Source organism: Schistocerca serialis, chromosome 7 (genome assembly GCF_023864345.2).
Source record: "Schistocerca serialis cubense isolate TAMUIC-IGC-003099 chromosome 7, iqSchSeri2.2, whole genome shotgun sequence".
In the NCBI taxonomy this organism is placed as follows: Eukaryota; Metazoa; Arthropoda; class Insecta; order Orthoptera; family Acrididae; genus Schistocerca; species Schistocerca serialis.
In genome coordinates, this window is record NC_064644.1 from 486,413,915 (window position 1) to 486,438,790 (window position 24,876).

General features: G+C 40.5%; 1 protein-coding gene across 1 annotated transcript in view; it reads left to right on the forward strand.

The window, feature by feature from the left end:
* The window catches only part of LOC126413165 (gastrula zinc finger protein XlCGF8.2DB-like), a 75,070-nt gene that overhangs the window by 36,576 nt on the left and 13,618 nt on the right, over positions 1-24,876 (forward strand). The window contains exon 2 of the mRNA XM_050083060.1: positions 17,435-17,821. Within this exon, the coding sequence (XP_049939017.1) occupies positions 17,435-17,821 (387 nt within the window). The remainder of the gene's footprint in view (positions 1-17,434; positions 17,822-24,876) is intronic.

Sequence of the window (24,876 nt, forward strand, 5' to 3'; positions counted from 1 at the left end):
AGACGGGATCGGTTGGTAAGACATGTTCTGAGGCATCAAGGGATCACCAGTTTAGTATTGGAGGGCACCGTGGAGGGTAAAAATCGTAGAGGGAGACCAAGAGATGAATACACCAAGCAGATTCAGAAGGATGTAGGTTGCAGTAGGTACTGGGAAATGAAGAAGCTTGCGCAAGATAGAGTAGCATGGAGAGCTGCATCAAACCAATCTCGGGACTGAAGACCACAACAACAACATGACTATATCCTCTGAACGAGGGATGAAAGTTGACACCCCCATTAAGTGAATTGAAGGCTTGCAAATACACATCAAGGTGAATCACATGACTGAGTGCCTTACCAAATTCTCTATCCCGAATATGGGAAACATGGTTCAGTATGTCGCTCCCAGCATCAGTATCACTCTGTAATTGCCTCACTTCGTGATATCACGCCATGTTTCCCGAACATTTTAACAACGCTTTCCTCCACGACATTACTGCCGTATTTTATGGGAGGGGAGTGAGTGTAAGCTCAGTGTGCTGAACTAATGCATTATCTAATTGCGGGATACCAAGTTCGTCGACGATTTTAGGCAGTACCCTTTCAAACGCTGCTTTGCAAGTATGAAGGTCAGTAGCAGGATCACAGTATCCTGAATTAGTGTTATCGATGTGGTATTGCAAAATCCTGTCCCTGAAAGCATCAACAGCTAGGGAGTGGTTCATTGTGACTGCATGATTTACCTGGTGTTCATTAATATGGCAGGCTGTAGGATGCATCATGCTGCTAGATCAAGGATCCAACTGTGATGACGTTGCAAAGATACATTCCAGGCTGCAGTGATTGCAGTGACGGGGTCACACTCAATGTTTGCAGATGATAATGGTCTCGGTAGAGCATGTGGGGTAACATGTAGTGCTTGCGGGCGTCAGTGTGGTGGTCTGAGATGTGGTGGTGATGATGATAATTATGATTATGGTGGTGGTAATGATGATGATGAGGATGATGACGTCGATTATGACGCCGACGACGATGATAATGACGATGATGTTGATGAGCACTTCATACTTTGGACTGGCCACAGTGTTGCAAGTCGCCTCCACAAGGTGCCAATACTCCTACAAAGAAGAAATAAGAAGCTATATTGGGAAGTATTGCACACATACATTCATGCAATATTCATATACCTCTCTCATCACAAATTATATTAACAATATGAATCTGATGTTTACATTGTGCTACACCAAAGCCCACAAATGCTGCTAGCCACTTATTAACTTCATTTATACTCCAATATTGTATAATCCAGTTCGGTATTTACATCTAGGGCTATGTCTCTATGTCTCCCATATATCGTCTATAAGCGATGCCATGGTCTCATCATGGAACAGTGGTGATGGTACGCTTGGAACAAAGTCGTCAACATGAGTGTGCATACAGGTACTTTCACCACTACCAAAGCTGAACTGACATTTCGTACTTATACAGCAGTCAATGCTTCGACTGCAGCCCCACAGAACTGATCAACTTGCTTTATTTATATAAGACATCAGCATGTATATCCTGACATCATGTGTATCATCTGCTGTGCGTGTGATCACGTCATGTTTTTTTCTTCTGCGTATACCTCAGGACCATGAGCTGGGCCAGACACCACACTGGCCTTGGTGCATCTGTGTGACGATATTTCGTAGGCGTTGTTGCACATGGGCCCTTTGAACATGAGACTTGTGCCACTGGCGTAAGTGAGCTACGGGCCTTATGAGACGTTATCTGAGAGACAGAGTGCTAAGATACCTCCCACAATGTGTGGTCTGAATACTTATCTTGTAACCACTCAGCGAATAAATACACACCTTTTTGAAAGACCATGTCATTTATTGACAATCGAGAACGGTTGGACATGGAAGATAAGAAGAAGAAGGTTTGTGTTCTGAATCAGGAGTGTACATTAATTCACGTTTTATGTTTTTCAGTATAAAGAGACGATTGCCTGCAAGTAGCCATCAACTGCAGCCTCTACCAACATCATATAGATAAGACGTCTGAAATTACATCTCCTGTTTTATGTAGTGCATAGACAGTGGGGTAATGATGGAGAGAGGTGTGAATAAAGTAAAATACACAATTTTAAAAGACAATACCATTAATTGATAATCGAGCATAAAAGTGTTGTACATTTTCTCGAAGCATATGTATAACTGCTGATGTTGTCACCATACATTTGCTTGAGTCTCTGAACCAAAGGGCCATTGTAATCTGTAAGATTCCTTATTAATTCTTTCTTCAAGACCTTATGCAGCCATAAATCTTTTTCACGTCCTTTGACATAAATTATGATGTCTCTGTGGTCATAGGTTTGGAGCAATGTCACCACATTTTTATAGCACACTCCCTGATGTATATGATAGCACATCACCCATACAATTCTTTAAATAGTCTTAGCACAGTGTATTGTACTAAACGGTTGGGTGAAGCAAGGATTGTAGAACACTCGTTACAACCAGTCCAGCTTTCGTGAATGTAGTAGATGCAACAACTATAAACACAAATCGTCCAAGCCCATAGTAAACTCTTGTATATCGACAACCATGTTCACTCTCCGAGGTGTTATCATGAAATGTGCTGCATATGGTGCAACACCTCTGCATTTGTAGTACACGTTGCACAGTTCCTGTGAAAAGTGAGTAGTCTATGAGGCGATCTTGTAGTAGTAAGTAATATGCTGCAATGCCAGTCGGGAAGTTTTGTGATGATTCAAATTCAATATGTACATCTCCAATGCCAGATTTCACTAACTTATTCTGCTTTGAGCAGTAGATTACTGCTACGGGTACTAATTCTTTAAATTTTTTATGACTGATCATACAACCAAATTCCTTGCCCTTATTATAAGAGGAGCGAATCCTTTAGTGTGTATCAAGCAGTAGAGTGATAGTGTTATCATCCCAGTCAAGTTGTAAGTTATCACTTGGAATACATTCAGAATTTAACTACACATTGGTTTGTTTACTGTAGAGAAATACAATTTAACCAATTTATGGATTCCCTTCATGTCTGTTTGCGGCACTAGAATAATATATCTAAGTGTTCCTAGTTGAACAGCCGTCTTAATCGTCCATGTTTATGTGGTGTCACGGGAAGTTCTCATGAAGGAATGTTCATGGAAGTTAAGCATCATCATTCAACAGACATAAAAGTGTCAGAGACTCATCGACTGATACTGATACATGAGCTACTCTCCACACCAATTTATCCAGTACAGTTTTTTACTCCTCTTCTGGTATTTGTTGAAGATAACAATGCTTATCTCTGGCTTATTGAACTGCAGTCAGTTCCTGTATGACGTTCATGACAATCCACTTATGACCCTCAAAGAAACCAGTAAACATTTTGAGAGTGTCTGTCTGTCACTCCATCTACGAACTACCCGACATTTTCTAATGCATTCAGGACTGAAGTTGTCACACATACATATGTTTAGAGGATCGATGTGATTCCAACATTACATGTGTTGTCTAGCTTGCGACCGTTAAGTTTGTATCTTATTTCTTGACACAGAAAGGCAAACGCATTATTTGTAAGCGATGCTGCCGCTGTTCTTGGGGTGCCACCATGTTACTTTGATGTCACAGATCTCTCTTCCATGTACAGGCAACTGTTAATTATTCTTGATGATGAATAAAAATTCTTATATCATGTTTAATATTAAAACTCATCGAAGCAAAAGGTTTGTGAGAGAAATATTCCTGAATAATGATCTGGTCATCGTATTGAACTGGAGCTTTTATAGTGAGTGACGTCATTGTGAGGTTTCAGTCCTATCGATTTAAAACCTAAATTCTCATGGGTTACTGCATTCTTTTTCTCCTGCAGAGAAGTTTTCTGATCACTAAATACATTATATTCATATATTATGCCCATGGTGCTGCTTCAGATAAAGGCATATCGTAATTTCCTCACAGCAAAAATCCACTACATTCACCTTTTGTTTTGCGAAGTTCAACTGAATGGTTCATAGCCATAGAGGACCAAGACACTTGTGGCAAGTTTGGCAATAAATGCTGTCTGATACTAGAAAGACTGATTTACTAAGCACTAAGTCAGTAACTCATTATCTTTTTCACAGCATGCCGCCCACTCTGTATAATTTGAACGTTATTAAGCGATTTTCATCGCCATAGTGAACATAGTTCACTCTGTGCGTGTGTTTCGTGTTAAACAGCATGCCTCCCAAAGGATGTTATTATGGTGATGAAGATTATACAGGGTGTTACAAAAAGGTACGGCCAAACTTTCAGAAAACATTTCTCACACACAAATAAAGAAAAGATGTTATTTGGACATGTGTCCGGAAACGCTTAATTTCCATGTTAGAGCTCATTTTAGTTTCGTCAGTATGTACTGTACTTTCTCACCCCCATGATTTCATACGGGATACTCTACCTGTGCTGCTAGAACGTGTGCCTTTACAAGTACGACACAACATGTGGTTCATGCACGATGGAGCTCCTGCACATTTCAGTCGAAGTGTTCGTACGCTTCTCAACAACAGATTCGGCGATCGATGGATTGGTAGAGGCGGACCAATTCCATGGCCTCCACGCTCTCCTGACCTCAACCCTCTTGACTTTCATTTATGGGGGCATTTGAAAGCTCTTGTCTACGCAAACCCGGTACCAAATGTAGAGACTCTTCGTGCTCGTATTGTGGACGGCTGTGATGCAATACGCCATTCTCCAGGGCTGTATCAGCGCATCAGGGATTCCATGCGACGGAGGGTGGATGCATGTATCCTCGCTAACGGAGGACATTTTGAACATTTACTGTAACAAAGTGTTTGAAGTCACGCTGGTACGTTCTGTTGCTGGGTGTTTTCATTCCATGATTAATGTGTTTTGAAGAGAAGTAACAGAATGAGCTCTAACATGGAAAGTAAGCGTTTCCGGACACATATCCACATAAAATATTTTCTTTCTTTATGTGGGAGAAATTTTTCCTGAAAGTTTGGCTGTGCCTTTTTGTAACACCCCGTATATCTAATTCATTATCTGACACATCATCAGATTGAGACCTATTTATGGGAACCAGAATTAGTAAGCAGTTTTAATATTTAGTGGAATGAAAATACAGCTTTTCTCATTTATAGGGTGTTTTTTATATACCAACAGAGTGATTGCAAATGTATATTGTCATTAATTTTGTTTTAGCTAAGGTCTAGTCAGTGTTTCAAAAGTGGTCACACAACTAAGACTTGGTTATAATTTTCCACCATTTATATTTTTCTCAGATTCTATTTCTGAACTTGGTAGCAGCAAACGTAAAGTTCACTGCGTCAGAAGTAGAGATCTCGCTTGTGATTCTACTCTTGGTAAGTGGACGATTACACCAATCTGCTTCTACCGCTTTGTCATAAATGAAGAATTGCCTTTTACTGCTATATAAATATCGTTACTGTCGGGTATTAATTTCTACACGTTACTTAGTTTGCTTTTATTTGTTTCAGTGTCTGAAGGAGCGTTTCCCCCATTTGAAGAATATATCAATATAAATTATCAGTCTGGTCTAACTGAAAGTGTTAAAAGTGGGAGAAAGTGGAAACGACACAAGCAAAATCTGAAGAAGATTACTAGGAATGACCTGCGAAATAGTGGCCACTAGGATCAGTCATAGAACGGATGGTAGTGCTAAGACGCTTCATACGAATTTTATCTGTCGTTGCCCCAGATGCTATCCCGTAAATCTGCCAACGAAGAAAGTAAAATGGCATTCTACTCATTTTGTAAACTAGGGGATTATTCAAAACAGAGCACATATCTTTGGGGCTTAGTGAAAGAAACAGCCGTATTAGATCCCACCGTATTCATTGTTTGGAACATCAAAATGTTACGTCTACCACTACAATCTTCAGATAAATGAAGAAAATGTTATTGCTTGCAGAAGTATTTTCTTGATATATACAAGGGAGGTGACGTATTGTTTAACATTCGCTGTGGAAAGAGGATTGTTTTTCATTCACAGGTAACGATGGGAAACATAACCCAGGGAGTAAGACAGATCATAGAAGTGCAGCTGCAAACACAAAATCTTTCCGGTGTACAGCATTACTATTCCAGAACAGATAATACAGACAGAAAGTGTTTTCATCCTGAACTGTCACTTCACAAAATTTATCTCCTTTATATGAAAAACTGTCAATGAGTGGGAATAGAACCAGTAAACCGAAAAATGTATTACTACAATTTTAGTAACAAATTTAATTCGCACTCTACGTGTCCTAATGAAGATTCTTGTTGATTCCGTACTGTTTTAGAAATCAAAATATGTGCAGCAAATAGGACTGAAGAAATGGTGTTCTTTGCAGAGAAGGAACTTAACATTCAGAGTGCTGAGCAGCCTAGAAGAGCACCCCATAGAGACAAAGAAAAAACGTTAAATATTGTTTGGACTAGTACATTTGCTCTCAAAAAGACCTTACCTTTTCTGAAGCTTACAATCTCAACTGCTTACTACAAAAGAAATATGTATATGCTCAGTTTGGGAGTCCATTGCTTTAATACTGACGAAGGATTTATGCTTGTTTGGGATGGGTAAAGTAATTATAGGAAGTTTCAAGATATTGCCAGTTTTGTCAGATAATGCCTCTAACAACAAACATTAATTTTATATTCTGATAGAATTAGCGAAGAAAATATGAAAGTTCTACTCACATTAGTACATGACCCAGATTTTCCAGCAAACGTAATAAATTATAAGGTCCTGGTGTCTGACCATTGTTTCTTCCGATTTATTTTGAATTAGGAATAATTGAAGAAAAATGGTCCAACATATATACACACTAGAAGACTAGGTCCAAATTCTCAAAGCGTAAGATTATACATTTTGAGGCTATCAAAAGGAAGAGAGAGGAATTCTTATTCACAGTGACCTTGGAGGAAGTAAGTAGATATGTATCTGTAAGCAGTTTGTTTGACAGTACTGCTATGAGCTTCTTTTATGAACAGCATAAGCCCTTTCTTGTGCACGTTTAAACACAGACTTTTACTGATAGCTATGCGAAAATTACTCTTCTATTTATTTTAGCTTCCTGTAGTTACTCCATTGCATTTGAAGCATTCTTCAATGTTCGAACTACCGCAGCAGCTACTCCAGTCAAAGAACAGTCTGCAGATAGCTCTGTGACACACTGGCGATGCAAATTAGGTATTGGCAAAACTTTCTTCTTCTTCTTCTTTCCGTTTCCACGCACTTTTAGCGATAGCCACTGCAGACTGCATGCAATTTATTTTTAACTACCCTACAGGTTTCTCCTCTAGTGTACAATGAGCTTCGTTGCTTGAAATTTGTTCGAACAACGATTTTAAGATTGGCAGGCATTGCTTTATTATCCAAAAATGACACAATACCTTGTCCTATGCCTTTGTCTTCTCTTCCATGTATTAGCCTAGTTTCATCATATAATATTTCATCTGCAACATACCTCTCTACGTTTTGTCGTGTAAGGAATATTGTGCTCGTCACAGGCGATGTCTAATGTATAATGTTCCTTATTGCCATAGTGCAGACACTTTCCTGGTCCACAACAGTTGTACCCATGGGTATACAATGCCAGTGGTAGCATATTGAGAATACCGCCAACATTTCACATGTGCTCCCTAGCATTCGTGTCATGGTTTGAGGTTTATGTGTTTTGTTTACATTCCAGATCGTGAACGTTCACTCAGCTGTTGAATTTCGATGGAAAACTGAGCTGCTTCACGAAACCTTTACTCCCTAAACATCTTAATAACATGCTCAGCGAGCAATCTGTAGTTCAGTGCTCTTCTGTAATTTCTCTGTGCAAATGCTTCAGGCAATTTTCTTCACTTAGTTGCCCCTTAATATTTAAGTGCTTTGGTTTGTGCGTTGCGAATGTCTCATTTGATTAGTTCCACAGCTAAGACATCTAAAGCGCTGTTCTGTATTTCAAAATATACAGCACATCACCTACATCAAAGTCTGCTTGCATGCATCCGTCAGCTTAATACAATAATATGCTGCAAAAGAAGTCAATTTTCATGTCCAAAATTGTGTCATTTTAATCGGCAATGCCTTATTCAACTATTCTCCTCACTTACTTGTGGAAGATTTCCTAACCACGTGTATGACAGCTGAATGTTAGATTTCATACACATGTGGATTTTTATTGTCCTATAAAACGTTTGACGACTAGTGCTTTCATGTGGGAGAGTGCTGACTAGTAGTTTATTCCATAGCGTTCCATTACCAACTTGAAATGTCTGTTATAAATTGACCTCCTTTGACGGTTGACAGGACATCAACTTGTCCCCATCAAGAGCAATTGTTGAAACACCTCTGCAAATTCCTTCGCCAACTTTGCCTTCACAGGGAGGGCAAAGGCGAATTTTGAATATGTATTTAGGACCATTAAAATATATTTGAAACCATTATTTAATGATGATTATTGGTTCATATTTACGAGACCGATCTTACATAAATTGTCTAAACCTCGTATTATAACATTTATATGAGGAAACGTTTCATACTCAGGCTTCTAAAGCTCTTGAAGGACTGTCTCCATAGTTTCCTGATGATCAGTCTTTCACAGATCACTGAAATTATTGATATTATTTCATCGTTGTGTGATGTATTGCATGCAGTAGCCAATGATGTGAGTAGTTGTAGTCATGATATAATTTCGTTTGGGTCATTTTAATATATACATTGCAGAGATAGCGTGTTCAATCTTCTATGGTGAGTATCATTGCGTTTATCTACTGTGTCTGTGTCCTTTAAAAGAGTTTTATAATATTTATGTATTTCTTACATTTATAGCCTTTTTTCGTCCTTTTGTACCGCTAAATTTTGTATTTGTACTTGTCATACATAACATTTCAACTATGCTTTGTTCACTTTCGGTAAATACTTTTAATGACATGAAGCTTTGATGAATACTAGCTCTAACAAAGTTGGTATTCTCTTACATTTTTTGGTCCAAAGCGGTGCCGCATTCTTGGTTAAATGTACAGAATGTCCATAAATGAAGTTGCAGGTTCAAAACGCTGTAGAAAGAGAACAACACCTTAGAACGACGTCGAATTTGAACAGCGTATTATTGACATTAGAGTAACCGTCATAGAAAAAAACTTAACCAAAATTTTCCTAACTGATGGCGCTGTAAGCATAGTAACATAAATGGGTTCACCTACAAACGACACATGAATAGCAAAACAATGACTGTGGTTTGAGTAGCTCATTACACCTTCCATACTGTTCAATGTGTGTGACTGCTTAAGTGCTTAAGTTCGACAGTCAACATTTACGGTATTGTTAGTTAGGTAAGCCCATGCACCATGGCAAGATCAGAATACATGAGATGGGAAAAAATCAGTTTTTAATTCTCCCTAGGTCAAAATCAGCATAAAAAGCAAAATCACAATGTCTTTTATTTGTCCTGAAACAAAAAACCGCATACAAAGCAAAATCACCTCGCTACGTAACTGTCGTGAGACTGGTGCAAGACATGTTCAGTTTTCAGTCCACCGTTTTCTGCCACAAGTTGAAATCAAGAAACGTCACATTTCACAACAAATCGAAGTTTTTCACGGGTCATGCTCGCGATACGTTGCACAGAGTATGCATTCAATTCAGTTACATTCGTAATTGGAGTGGTGAGCACATCTTTCAGGTAACCAACAGTCAGAAGTTACACGGGTTAAGATCAAGTGATTTGGAGGGCCAGGCTGTAGGGAAACGACGGCTTATAATCCTAGCATTTCTGAAATGTTCCTGCAGCAGCTGCTTCACTGTCAATGCAGTGTGAGAAGGAGCACCATCTTGCAAAAAAAAACTGCTGCTGTTGAAGGATTGTAATGACGTTGGTGCACAAAAGAATCTACTAGCTTTTACCAGTGACGGTACAGGTAACAGGACCTGGAGAACTCATCTCCTCGAAAAAATAATGCCATCAGCCCCCACCACACAGTAATCTGTGGAGAAAGGATAGGGACTTGTTGATGTTCATGCAGATTTTCCATTGTCCGCATTCCGCAATGACGGAAATGGGTTTTGTCTGTACACAGAATAATCCATGGCCTTTCACTGTCCACATCTATGCAAGCAAGGAATTTCAGAGTCAAAACCTTTTGCCGACAGGTCAGCAGGAAGCAGCTCCTGAAGCTGGGTGATATGCCACGGCTAGCAAGCAGGATGTTTCGTATGATTTTATGCACCATCGTCACAGACATCTACAAAGTTCAGGCGATTCTCCATGTATTGCATGTTTGCACACCACCGTTTCCTGCTTTATTTTGCCCACATCTTCAACAGATGTAGGATCAGCTGCTCTCCTCCCTCTGTCACACTGCACTTCAAAATAATTTGTCTTTACGAATTTTCTAATATTTTCTCCATATGCTTAGCAGAAATATGACCACTGCCTATTTTTCATGCCTTTGAGCGTTAAGGACGCAGTCACCATTGTTGTAAAAGGCAGTAATGAACCTTCTTGGAGTAAGTCATGTTGGATGTCTCGGAAACAAATTAAAAAAACAGCCATATGACGCACTTTCGTTGGTGTACACAGACTGATGCTTACAGCACCATCTGCTGGTCAAATTTTCGACAATTTTTTTTTGTTCCTTGGCGTTTCTCACTGCATCAGTAATATTCTGTGCAAATTTGATATCATTCTTAGCTGTGGTTCTCTTTTTAGAGTCTTTTGGAACTGGAACTTTAATTAGTGACACCCTGTATTGTGGCTACCTAACACTCTAATGGTGTTGAATTCCAATCTCATATGTCAGTTTATTCACGCAGCAACATCTTAGATCAATTTATATTTAAGATGTGGCCTGAAATTAATTTTCCAATCTTTTTTCACCTAATATTTTACTAATGAAATGTATTATAATGGTAATAACTTCACATTTGTTTCATATCGAGTTAACGATAGTATTCTTTCACTCTCCTGTAAAAATTAATTTTTTGACAATCGACACTGCTGTTCAACATTATCGCTATATGGCCCATCTTTGCTGACCTCGTATGTGGTATCTACCTTTCTATCACTGCTTTCTTCAAAGTAATTCATAGTTGTGTTTCCTTCTTCCTTTTTCTTCTTCGTCTACTCTTATACAATTCCAGAATTTCTTATGCCATTCCAGACTTTCACTTGTGGTTTTAAATGTTTCTCAGACAGATTCTTCTCTTTGCAACTGTTGTAATTTTAGCAATCGTTAATTTGATCAAATAGCCTTTTGCATATCAAAAAATTTATTAATGGTCATCGATATGATGCAGTCCACTAAACTGTTTTCGACATAACACACAACATTATATAACGCAAAAATACATCATATCTATGGCCTTGAAGAAAATAAATGCATCCATTGGTACTGTATTGGCTTCTTGAACTCTGTCATTTAACATCTCACATTTTCTAGCTATTGCCTCGATAAGACTTCCCATTTCCTTTAATTCTGCGTTGATGGTCTCGATTTTTCTGTCAATGTATAGACAAATGCGGTTCGTACATTAGAAAACAGTGTATGACATGTGTGAATATTATTGCCTCAGTCTGACAGGTTACCTGTAATAGCTGGTATTTGGGCTGAAATAGTGCTTCTAACTATTTCAGCCCAACCTATGCTTTTGAATATATATATATTATATATATTTCAGCCCAATTACCGGATATTACAAGGAACCTATCAGACATTTAGTGAAGCATTAACATTCCACCACCTGAGAAAGTAAATCCAAGCAGTATTTTCATGTTTGATGATGCCATAGCAAAAAAAAAAAAAAAATGGAGAATGTCTTATTTGCACCAGATATAATCCAGGATTCTGAAGTAGCTGGTTAGGGATAATGAGAATCTTATGATTACATTCAGACGGGACAGAATGAATTTAAAACGTATTTACTAAGCTCACATAGGAACCAACATTATATATATACAGTGTGTGTGTTTGAAGTTGGTCCCCTCAGTATATTTTAATTGTGACAGAAAAACTTTAGTCTTCCTGAAATCAGTAGGCATGCTAGAAAAGCACTTATATTATCACAAAGTAGCGAACTATTTTTCTGCTTCTCCTGGTTAAGAGTACCACTGCAGGACCAGTCATTTCTACAAGGCTTATGTGAGGAGGTGCTTCATCCGCTGATTGATGGTGACAACTATACAATTACATTAGTGTACAGGGAGCTTTTGTAGCTACAATTCTTTGTTTATATACCCTTACATACAGTAGGCTATATGAAGGTAGTGACGAAAGACTGTAGTTATGTGCCTACATTTAGTTCATAAATCTTCGTGTACTGATGTGCAACATGAATAGTAGAGTTGACTGAAGACTTCTTCTGATCGGTGAGGCGTTTTGGACGCCGTCTCCAATGGTTTGCTCCACATTCTCTTGTAGATTCGATAGTCACATGGTTGTCAGCTTTGTCAGTAGTCTAGAGCATATTGAGTTGCGTGACTGAAATACATGAAATTTTTAAACGCGCTTTCCTGTAAATCAGTGCCCTCTCCCTCACAAAATATTTTAATTGTTGGCGGGAATTTTTCTTCTGTGATAGCATGATCACTGAAAACAACTTACAGGGAGAGAATGTTTCTATGAAATAAAGTAGAAATATGTAGTGAGACACTACATAGACGATTCCACTTCTCTAGGAATAATACTACTTGAACGTCGCTACCTCACTGGTTTTCAGAGACCACCGCTGGATAAAACTCGTTCCCGATACCATTGCCATGATGACCTGCTTAAGGGCGCTCTTCTTTAACCTGCAACTGAGCTTAAACAGCATAATTTCCACATGAGGCAACTGCAGATTATTACAGTTCGACATTATTTACCTTCGAAAATTCTCATATGACTGGATAATCGATTTATCGACAGCTGTTAATATATACGTGGCAGCAATATACGTAATGTTTAAAAGGAAAGACTTATGCTGGAAAATATGGTATCTATACCCGTTTTATTTTAATGTAGGACTGTCGACTAATTTTCTCTCCTTTTTCTCTGAGAAGTTACTAACACGCTCATTTGTTTATTAGAAGTATTACAACAAACGTTTTTGGTATCCCACCAAGGCCACTGCCAGAAGATGTGCAATGTGACAGTCTTATATCTTCCGCACTGTGCCTCACGCCACATTCATAGCTTGCTGACAGTCGCACATTTAGTATCATAGATGCCACAAAGCTGGCTCCCAAAGTGAGTACATCATGCCTACGACATGTTACTTGAACAAACCGCATTGTCTTATATGTGTAATGTTGTTCAGTACACTTTTCAGCCAGATATGCAGATAATGATCATGTTCTTTCTGCTATACAGAGTGAACGTAATAAATCCGAGAAAGTGCAGGGACGTATTTCTGACTAGAAATGGACGAAACAGGGTCCTATGATCATGAGTCCGGAAATGTATCAGTGCCATGGCAGATGGCGCTGACGAATGAAGGTTCTTCTGGCAGTGTGCCATGTGTTCCTTGCGTGTCGCAGACTGTGTGATCGACCCAGAATACTATAAGCAGCAGAATAGTCAATTATCCATGTCAGGAAGGAGCCAAGATGGTATTTGTGTACGGCCAAGCCGATGGAAACGGTCGTGAGACAGCATGTCAATACCAAAACAATTAGCCTCACAGAGACCAACCACATTACACTTCAGCCCCTTTTTGGGCGTTTGTGTGATCATGGGTCCTTTCAGGTAGACGAACGTGCAGCAAGGGGGATCTGGAGGACCAGGTTGTACAGGGTATTGACGTGAACGCTACTGCAAGCTCCAGGCAAGTTACCTGGCAACACGATGTAAGCCAAACTACGTTTATCCTCCATAACCGCTACTATCTCATCACTTGCCACGAGTGCAAGGATTATTAGTAGAGGATATCCCTCTACAGGGAGAATTTTGCCTACAGTGTTTGCGCCACAGTATCGTAATGATGGGATTTCTGTCATCAGTCCTCTTTACCGACGAAACAATTTTTACCAGAATGGACATCATCAATCTGCATAATGGTCATCTGTGGGCTACAGATAATCCTCGGGTAATGACTGAGGTGTCTCATAAGCATCAGCTCAGCATTAATGTGTCAGTAGGGATTCTTGGCAATCACATAATTGAATTGGTTATTATTCCAGACTGCCTCGATGGAGGAACATACCTGGACTTCATGGAGAATACTTTGCCTGGGTCGTTTCAGAATGTGACTCTGGCAATACGACAGGTTATATGGATTCTGCATGACAGACCACTATCTAACTTCTGCATTACAGTTCGCTGACACCTAAACAACATCATCCCCAGTCGCTGGGTAGGATTCGGAAGCCCTGTAGCATGGCCTGCTGTTTCACCGGACTTACGTCACCTAAATTTTTACCTCTAAGGGCGTCTCAAAATCACCTTGTATGCTGAACCAGTTCCCGATGTGCAAGCCCTTCAACAGCGTATTCATGACACCTATGATGCTATTCGGAGAGAGGCCGCCACATGCAAAAAGAGCGGCAATTTATGATGCGACATGTAAACGTGTGCATTGCATCCATGGAAGCCACTTTAAACATTTGTTGTGACATGGATGCGATACAGCTCTGTACTGTGTTCCTCGACGATTTGTTGTCGTTGCACACACACCGTTCATTTCGGGACATATGTTCATAGAACCTTCTTTCCTCTTTTTCCTGTCAGGAATCCGCCACTGTTGTTTGTCGATTTTATTAATGTGCACACTGTATATGTTAACTCTAGAGATATTTGAATGCACACCATTCGTTATGCGTTTCACTTCATCTTAATAGGCGCCGTATTTACGCACGCCATTCTTTACGTTTACACGTTTTAGGTGGCTTATTTACACATCGTCACCCTCCATTCATTACATTATTATTCATTTTAGGCAGTATATTTGCACATTGTCGTACGCTATTCATTACGTTTTTGCTCATTTTACTTCACCTTAATAGATGTCGCATTTACACATCATACTGACGTGTTGGAGCTTGGAATGTCAATGCTCAGCTAATTTTGAAGGGTACACAAATATGCTGTCTATGTCAGGTAGCGAAGTGTGCATACTTATACAGTGTGGAAACAAACGTATCGTCACCTTAATTATCCATTAATAGGTCGTTTTTCATACAAATATTTGCCTGTTTCCTGCGTTTTGGAGGCTGTGGTCTCCTCCATACAGAGCACTGACCTTGAATGATCCTTGTTGGATGAAAGCGAAACGAGGGTGTGGGGAAGTTTCATTTCGTTTTGCATGCAGGTCGATCTACACTCTACTCCCAATTCCTCCTTCGTCGCTCTCTGCCTGAGCCGACGATAATATGTGTCACCAGCGACTTTGAATATGACATGAAAAACTGCGTCTGCTATACTATGATGCTGGAAAGTGCTGACTTTACTGTTCCCGTACTGACAAAGATACCGTAGTAGCGTATCCTGCCCCATCAGCTCTCTTGTAATATTGCACGGCTCAATGAGACAATTAGTTAAGTACCCCTAACCAGACATTCATTCAGAAGCGTTACTAATGAGATGAGTTATGAACAGTATGTGAGTACGTCGAATTTCAGCCAAATTAAGTAGAAACTGAATCTAAACGTTTGAATTTCAAATACTTTTAAGTAACTATGACAATATACCATGCTGAAGTCATTAACGACTTGTAGTCACACATTCCAAATATCTCGCATGCGCTCGTTTGTGTACAAATATTAGCAACCCTTTTAATGTTACGATTATCGCATACTTTTACCCTCTCCATTTTACGCCATTAATTATAATAAAATCCACATTAGCGACAATTATGAAGATGTTTCCCACTAACTGATAAAGAAATTCACCAAGAAAGAAATTAAATCGTCTGTTTGCAAAAAGGGATTTCCTTTCCTATTGCTTCTAAGTTACAACAATTTAGAGAATTGACGTCATTTGCAAGAAACAATTTTTGCACATGTAATTCAATAATTTTGGTAATCTGGCACATAAATACATTTGAGTAAAATAAGGATGAAAGATGTGCAACGTTTGTTTGTTGTAACCAGAATAACAATGATAAGCTAATAGTCTTTCAATTAATGCCATAATACTGAATAACCTGATAGCTGTATCTACATAGAAAGTCTGTAAGCCACTGTTGAGTATATGACGGAGACTTCTTTGTACCATTATTGGTAGCTCCTTGCAACAATTGACTTTCGTATTAAGTGAGTAGAAAGTGTCTGTACATACCTCACTACGTGACGTATTCTTTCTTATCTGTATGCGTGATATACGATGCCAAATTATTGCACAGTCTTAGCACCAGCGCTCTACACCTAATAATCAGATTACATATGACCGACGTTGACTTTATTCCAAAGGTTAGCACTTAAATGAACGTCTCTGTTGTACTTTCATATGGCATGTTCGGTCCTTAACGATCCTGGATGGTTGTATCTAAGTTCATTTTATATGTGCTCTTACGTCTGCATGTTGGTTTCCGCCATTTTTCGAGTAGGATTTCAGGATTAATTACGACAGTACCTTGTATGCTTTCTACTTCACAGATCTAACAGATTTTCTCAGAATGTCCTCATCAAACTAGTCATCCATTCGCCTTCCACGCTGATGACTTTACAAGTGCATACCATATTATATTTCTACGTCGTATTACTAATACATATTTAAATTGTGTGGCAGACTCCAGAGGTTTACCAATAATTTGGCAAATGGGCACTAGCCGAATCCTTGACCTTACGATGCTATGTGTGTTGAATTTAATCGAAGTAAAAGGTTCATTCAAGGAGATCCGTCATTATACATAGCTAACAGAAATACTGCCCAGTCTTCATTTTCCTACAGTTGTCTGGCGAAATTGCTTTGATGCAAACGATAGTATAATCGGAGAATAATGTTTTGAGAAAGAAAACATGGCCGTTTCGCTACGAAAATATGTAATCTAGTGCGCAACTGGATTGTACTTGTGCTACACATGCACCTGAGAGCTACGTGTGTCTTTACATATGTAGTGACTATTTTTTGAAATGTGATGTGAAGCTAGAGGCTATTGAGAACTGTTTGAAAATGACTAATGATTGAAATTAGCTTACTGTTTGGACCATAAAAATATTCAGGCTATTTGAACCATGTTACCTTTTTAAGTATCAATGTCATTTATTTTGAGGACGTGGTTTCTCAAAGTTTGTAATTATCTGAAAATGGTTAACTAAGAAACACCGTGAGCTGCTGAGAAATAATACTTTATTGTGCAAACTGCGCAGCACATAGGAAGATGGAACGTGAATGTAGACTGGAAACTAGGGTAGTGAATTTTATTTCATCTGGAACTCTTGATGGTTCAAAAATGAGAAGACCCTTAACTAATAACCCTGTTTTTACTGCTTTCGACCTGACGTTGTTTAATGTGAATCTTCTGCCTGCCAACAGCTTCACTCGCGTACGCACACAGGAGAAAAGCCACACATGTGCGCACAGTGCGGGAAGCGGTTCAGCCAACGCCGTAACTACCGCTACCACCTGTCGCTACACTCCGGTTCGAGAGAGTTCGAGGCATCGTGTCCGGTGTGTGCCAAAGTGTTCAGCGACCGGGGCTACCTGAGCTCCCACATGAAGATCCACCGCGACCAGCGCGAGTACGCCTGTACCGAGTGCGGGAGGCGGTTCAACCAGCGCGTCGCCTACAACACGCACGTGCGTACACACACCGGAGAGCGGCCGCACCGCTGCACCGTCTGTGGCGAGACCTTCTACCGCAAGGCGCTGCTCAGGCAGCACATGGAGAACCACACCGAAGAGCAGACTCCCGCCTGTCTGGTACACACATCACTTTCTTCTTTTAATGCTTTAAGGTATACTTCGACTCTCTCTCTCTCTCTCTCTCTCTCTCTCTCTCTCTCTCTCTCTGTGTGTGTGTGTGTGTGTGTGTGTGTGTGTGTGTGTGTATGTGTATCCTTCTCTCACACAGACATACAAACACACACATTACCTCATCTGAAACGCAATTACCGCAATTTGTGTGAATTTTGACCAACGAGATCAAAAGATAAGGGACGGAATAGAAATACGAGGCCTGTTCAGAAAGTAAGCTCCGATTGATTGCCATATTGAAACCACAGTGAACATCAGAAATGTTTTACTTGTAACAATTAGCTACACCTTTCAGCTACTTCTCTACGTAGTCGCCGTTCTGACTTAGACTTTGTCATAGCGTTGTACCAACTTTTCAATAGCCTCATCATAGAAGGCAGCCGCCAGTGCTTTCCGCCAATTCTCCACGCTGGCCTACACCTCGTTGTCTGTGTCAAAATGTTGTCTTCAAAGACAGCGGTTCATGTGACCAGAGATGAAACTCAGGGGGAGACAGTTGCGGACTGTATTGTGGGTAATCTAACATTTCCATTTGAAAACGATGCAGGAGCATCTTCATTGCCCCTGCAGAATGCGGCTGAGAATTGTCGTGAAGACGAAACAGCACGACGGTTATGTAATGTTAGCTGCATAGCTTCAGGCGAAATTTCTCACCAGGCCCTCGTACTTGGCGGCAGACACTATTTTCTAGACATCTTTACGCACTCACTGCGAGCTCAGAAATGAGAAGAGCGACGTGATGCTAACTGGGGTTATACTAGAGACACTACCCAACACATCTGTGCAAAGCTTTATCGGATTTTCATAGTCGTTTCCATTTCGCGACCGATCGGAGCTTACTTTCTGAACGCCCCTCGTATAGTAGAGTTTTGTTGCCATTGCGTACACTTAGGGAAATGTAAACTTATTTATTGTGTACAAACAGTTCTGTGAGTGAGAGACAGCAAACATTGAATATGACTATCTACTGCAGAAGATAAACAGAGCCAATCGTTGCAACAACGCACAAAACATTGAAAGACGTTAGGAAAAAATGGAAACCGTCGTCGACGTTGAAGCATATCAACAGTGCCACTACATGAAGGGGAAGGAGCGCATTTCTATTGAATGAACTTCTAACCGATGAAATCCACTGATTGACCAACCAAAAAAAAAACAAAGATAGGTAATTGCTTTGACGGTGTTCATTCACCAAAGTTACTGGATATTGTGACACAAATAGTCCTCATACCCCAAACAAGCATTGGGTGAACTACTATAAGAGAGAAAAGTGCTTGTTTCCTCCAAAATAACAGATGAATTACAAGAAACTGCATTTAACAATATTTACAAACATTTGGGTAAGAATCGACAGCTCCAAAAACATACTGACCAATTTATTTGCTAGTAACAGAGGAGACTCATTTGCAACGACAGCTTCGTAGCCAACTCCACAGACTTAACATGCGCTATATTGGGTTTAGAAAGTCAAGCCGGCCGGGGAGGCCGAGCGGTTCTAGGCGCTACAGTTTGGAACCGCGCGACCGCTACGGTCGCAGGTTCGAATCCTGCCTCGGACATGGATGTGTGTGCTGTACTTAGTTAGGTTTAAATAGTTCTAAGTTCTAGGGGACTGATGACCTCAGAAGTTAAGTCTCATAGTGATCCGAGCCATTTGAACCATTTAGAAAGTCAAAGTCTAGCAATGAAAATAACAGAAATCAGAAAAGTGGTAAATATAGCAAATCTAATGTGATGCGGACAGACACCCACAAACTGACTGGGAAAATTCACCAAGGATACTAACAGATTTCTATGCATGATACATCTTTTTGGATCAATCAAGGCAATCACTCCAGAACATACGGCGAAGACTGCACATGTTATAATACCACAGCCATGAACACTAGCTATTGGTCATAGTCTCAGCAGAAATGAGAGCGCAGGACACTCCACAACTGAGCCAATGAACCATGGTGTTAAGGAAACGTTATGTACGAGTATGAAGCTGAAACGAAACGGGGCGATAATTCGACGAGGAAACGGGAAAAGAAATGGGAATTGTATCACTAGATACTTACGAGTTCACATGGACCAATGATTGACTTTAAGCGACCACATCTGAATGTTAAGAAACACAATTATTCTGAAACTAAAAAATAACAGTAGGTGCAGGTGAAAAAGGAGGACTCACGGAATCGTACCAAGATTCGTGTTGTGTGTAACACAAAGGGCCGCATCCACATTTGGCAAAAAAACATTTTGCATGCAAGATGGTTCCATTTATTGAGATTACGAACAACAAATACGGATATCCGGTGACGACAATAAACATACTAGAAAGAGTAGTAAAAGTTGAATCCTACACAATCTGGCGACAGTATATAACGCTGAGTTCATAATGTCACTAATCTCAATTAATAAGTGGCACTGTAAACTCTTTGAATCACAGTAAACATCGCAGTCAGCAAAGTGGCATCTTTTTGGTCACACATCTGATGTTCGACGCAGGCTGAACTTATGAAGCGTCTTCGAAACAATCCATGGGAACCACGTTCAGTGAGGCAACGACTGTACAATTTACAAAACAAAGTTAATGACGTAATTAAACATTATATAAGATCTAATCACATTGAGCAGAAAAAGGACAGGAATGGGAGGTTTAAGGTATCTTTTGAGGTTTCCTTACTTAGCACTGAATGGTGGTGGATTTATGCTTGTATTTAGTAATGTTCCTAATTCCTAATCTTCCGGGTTATAATGACGTGGTCGGAAGAATTTCACGTTAAAGCCCAACATTTCGTCCCCATGAGCGGGGTGCATCTCATGGAAGATAGTAGCTTCTTTGAGTGTCCAATTCACACTGTGGCTCGCTAGTGACCGCAACGAAATTCCATTAACGTGTTCTGCCGAGCAGTAGCATGACGTCATATACTTTGACTACCCGAGCGCAATCGGCGGTTGTCGGTTAACATTATCCGCTGTTACGGATATGGTGGAAGACTAGTACACATCTCCTTCAGCACTTGGATCCAGATGTCATTCACTTTCGGACCCCCCTCATTTCTCTTGATATTTCTGTGGTGCATAAAAATCTCTATGGCCTCTCTGCATAGCCTTTTATGGTATCTGCTTGTAGCTGCCAGTACTTGACTCCTACTAAAATGAATGTGATGGTCTCTTGACTGCATGATATTTTCCGCAACAGCTGATCGTTAATCTCCTCCCTTCTACAATTGCACTTGCGCTCTTTTATTCGCCCTTTCACCGTTCTTTTTGTAGAATCCACATACACGTCTCCATAACTATACGAAATCCGATAACTTCCTGTGTGATCACCAAAAATTGGCCAAGGATGCTCGCAGACCGTTGCACAAAGCAGAAATTAAAAGGATTTTATGTATTTGTTTGGAAGTGCACGTGGGTGCTACAAAGAAGATCGGTCAAAAAATGATTATAACAGCGCAAGAGCAATTGTAGAAGCTGGGAGACTGACAGGTAAGCGGTTGCCGAACATGCTCTGCAGCCAGGAAGCCACCGCATTCATTCTGATAGGACTCAAGTACTAGCAGACACAAGCGGATATGTAAGGCTGTACAAAGAGGCCTTAGAGATTGTCAGATACCCCAGGCACTTCAGTGAAAAGGAGGAGGTCGTGAAACTGAATGACATCTGTGTCCCAGTGCTGAAGATGATGTGTACAGGTCTTACACCATGGGGTGATTCCAACAGCTGATGAAAGTAGCCGATAACGACCGATTGCGTGCTGGTATTCAAATCACGTGATGTCACGCCACTGCGCAGGAGCAAGCGTCAACGGAATTTTGCCTCAGTCAGTATCGATCGATGGTGTGGACACTCAAAGAAGCTAGGATCCGCCTTGAAAATGTCTTCCGCAGATGAGGACGAAACGTTGAGTTTTAATGTGAAATGCATCCGACCACGGTATAATAGTCAGGAATATTTGATTAACCGTAATGTTTCCTTTTTTTTACAGTTCACCCATTTTATTTTGAAAATTCGTTTTATAATGCAAGCAGGCCTAGCACCGATGGTCATAAATTATAAAATTGAAACGTACTGTACATGACCGAAATTCGCAAGAAAGTATTAGGAATAATAACAAAACAGAGCAAAATACAGTTTAGCGACTGATGAGAAAGCGCTATTATACCCACTCCTCCACTCTAATACAAATGTGTCAACTACTTCGGTGATCCGTGTGCGAGGTTTGTATACATAACAAGAAATGTAAATCTAATTAAAATTTTAGAAAATATGTATATCTCTTTACAGTTGGAGTGATTGTCATTTCCTCCGTATAATGTGCCACAATTCACCAGATCCCACTGTTGTGTAAGAAGTTTGACTTAAAGTGCAGCTTCGATAACAGGTACCGAGAGTTAGCTGTTTAAACGCCTTCATAGGGTTGTTGTAGAAATTTTACAAATATCGAGAATACGTATTTATGAAACTATCACAGACAAATTAGTTCATTGATGATGCGACTCCAGTGACATAGCACTGAGACCAGCCACCCTTCCATCGAATGGCAGATTTATCATCCCTAGACTATCATCTTAGGATTTCTTTCTGTCATTTATCGCTTTTTCATTTGTTACAACGAGGAAAGTGAGACTACTGGTGGTTCAAATCAAATGGCTCTGAGCACTATGGGACTTAACATCTGAGGTCATCAGTCCTCTAGAACTTAGACTTGCTTAAACCTAACAAACCTGCCCGAGGCAGGATTCGAACCTGCTACCGTAGCGGTCGAGAGGTTCCAGACTGAAGCGTCTAGAAGCGCTCGGCCACAACTGCCGGCAACTGCTGCCGGACGCGAAGTATTTTTAACCAGCCGCTGTATATGAATCCACATCGCTTCTTCTTGTCAACACATGCTACCAGTTTCGACACCAAATGGTATCATCTTCAGGTTGTCTAACCATGCTGGGCTTGTTACTGCCACCGGAGGTACGGAACTCAATGAATTTTGGCTCCCTGCGTACGATGCTGTTTATTGCACACGAAAACTATTGTGAATGGGAAGTTATGCTTGGGATCTGAAGATGACACCATTTGGCGTCGAAAATGATAGCATGTTTTAAAAAGAATAAACGCTGTGGATTGAAATACAGCCGCTAGTTTTCTTATCATTATTCAAATACTGTGATCAGACCCTGTCTGCAGCATCTGTTTCAAATAAACAAGTTGTAACAAGATATGTTTACTGCAATCTTTGTGTTTAGGCCTCAGACAGGTTACGATATAATAAACTTATCACTCAAGGAGAGTTCGGCTCGTTATAGTTATTTCTTCCTCGTTGCCATAGGTTAGAGGTAAATTTAGCTAACCAAAACCGCTGTAGCTTCTTTCAGTAAATGTTGCTTAGAAGAGATTCTGTAAGAAGAGGAACGTGTTCAATGCTCGGTTTAAGGACAGCTCTACCTGACTACTTCTTCGTACGGTAGCATACACTGTCCGATCAAAAGTATCCGGTCACCCGTATGCAATACGAAATGGGCCACTAGCTATTGCAAAAGGACGCTGAGAGTACTGCGGTGTCAGCACATAAGTATTAACAGCAGAATGGGTCCATCAGAATAGCTCAATGATTTCGAACGTGGACTGGTCATTCGATGTCACCTAAGTAACAAATCCATCAAGGACATTTCTACCTTTCAGGTCTACTGAAAGCGACTTTCGGCGATGTAATTGTGAAGTTGAACCGTGAAGGAACAGAGAATGCTAAAGCAAAACCAGGCAGACCACATGTACTGGTCACAGGGACCGTCGAGTACTGCAGAGGGTGGTTGTAAATAATCACATGAAATCAACGGTGGAATTCATTTGTGAGTTCTAAAGCTATAGTATCAGTCCGGCTAGCACAGTGGCGGAGCGTAGAGGGTAAAAAAGAATGGGTACGATGGTCGAATAGCTTCCTATCAGCCATACGTTTCTGTAGACACTTCTAAGCGACGTTTGTGGTGGATGACAAGAAACGAACAATTTGAAGTGATAGATCACGCTATATCCTGTGGTAATTTTATGGGAGGGTTTGGATTTGGTGAATGCCTGGAGAGCGTTATCTGCCCATCATATGTTGTGTCCACAGTTAGTGTATGGACACTTATCGGTGGTTATTGTGTGCTCCCCCTATTGCGCTTAAGAAAACGCTTTATTCTGAAGAATCTGAACACATTTTAAAGCATTGTGTTGGTGGGCCGGTTGATTTGGTGGAGAGGAGCAAACAGCGAAGTCATCGGTCCCATCGGGTGATGGAAGGATCGGGAAGGAAATCGGCTATGCCCTTGCAAAGGACCATCTCGGCATTTGCCTGAAGCGATTTGGGGAAATCAGGGAAAACCTGAATCAGGATGGCTGGAAACGGGTTTGAACCGTCATCCTCCCGAATGTGAGTCCACTGTGCGAACCACTGAGCGACCTCGCTCTGTCAGCCTTGTGTACTGGAGCAATTCGAAGATGATGATTGTATCACCATGACAATAGACCATGGCACAGTGCAGCATCTATCACACAATGATAGGTGGGCAGTTCTGAAATGGAGTGTCCTGTTCAGCTTCCCGATCTGAACCCAAAGGCATACGTCTTGAGATAGGTTAGGACGTCAACTTCACCATAGACTTCCTCCAACTCCCAACTCCCCCCCACCCCTCCACGACATCCAGCCTTCCCTGGGTGCGGCTCTTGGGAGAGAATAGTAAGGTGTTTCATCAGGCACATTCAGGTACCTCATTGAAAGAGTCCTAAGTAGAGCGCAAACGGTCGTAAAGGCAAACGGTGGACACACGGCATATTAATGTCCTGATACTTTTAATTAGGTAGTTTGTACAGGAGATTTAGGCCTAATATTGGATTTAGGCAGTTCCCCCTCAACGGTTTCTCTCTAAGAGAATTTTGGTTATCACAAACAACAAATTTCAAGCACTAATAGTTACTGATGAATGATTATCTATTTACAACATCTTCAGATCAAGCACCACAATTAATCTTCCTCTGCT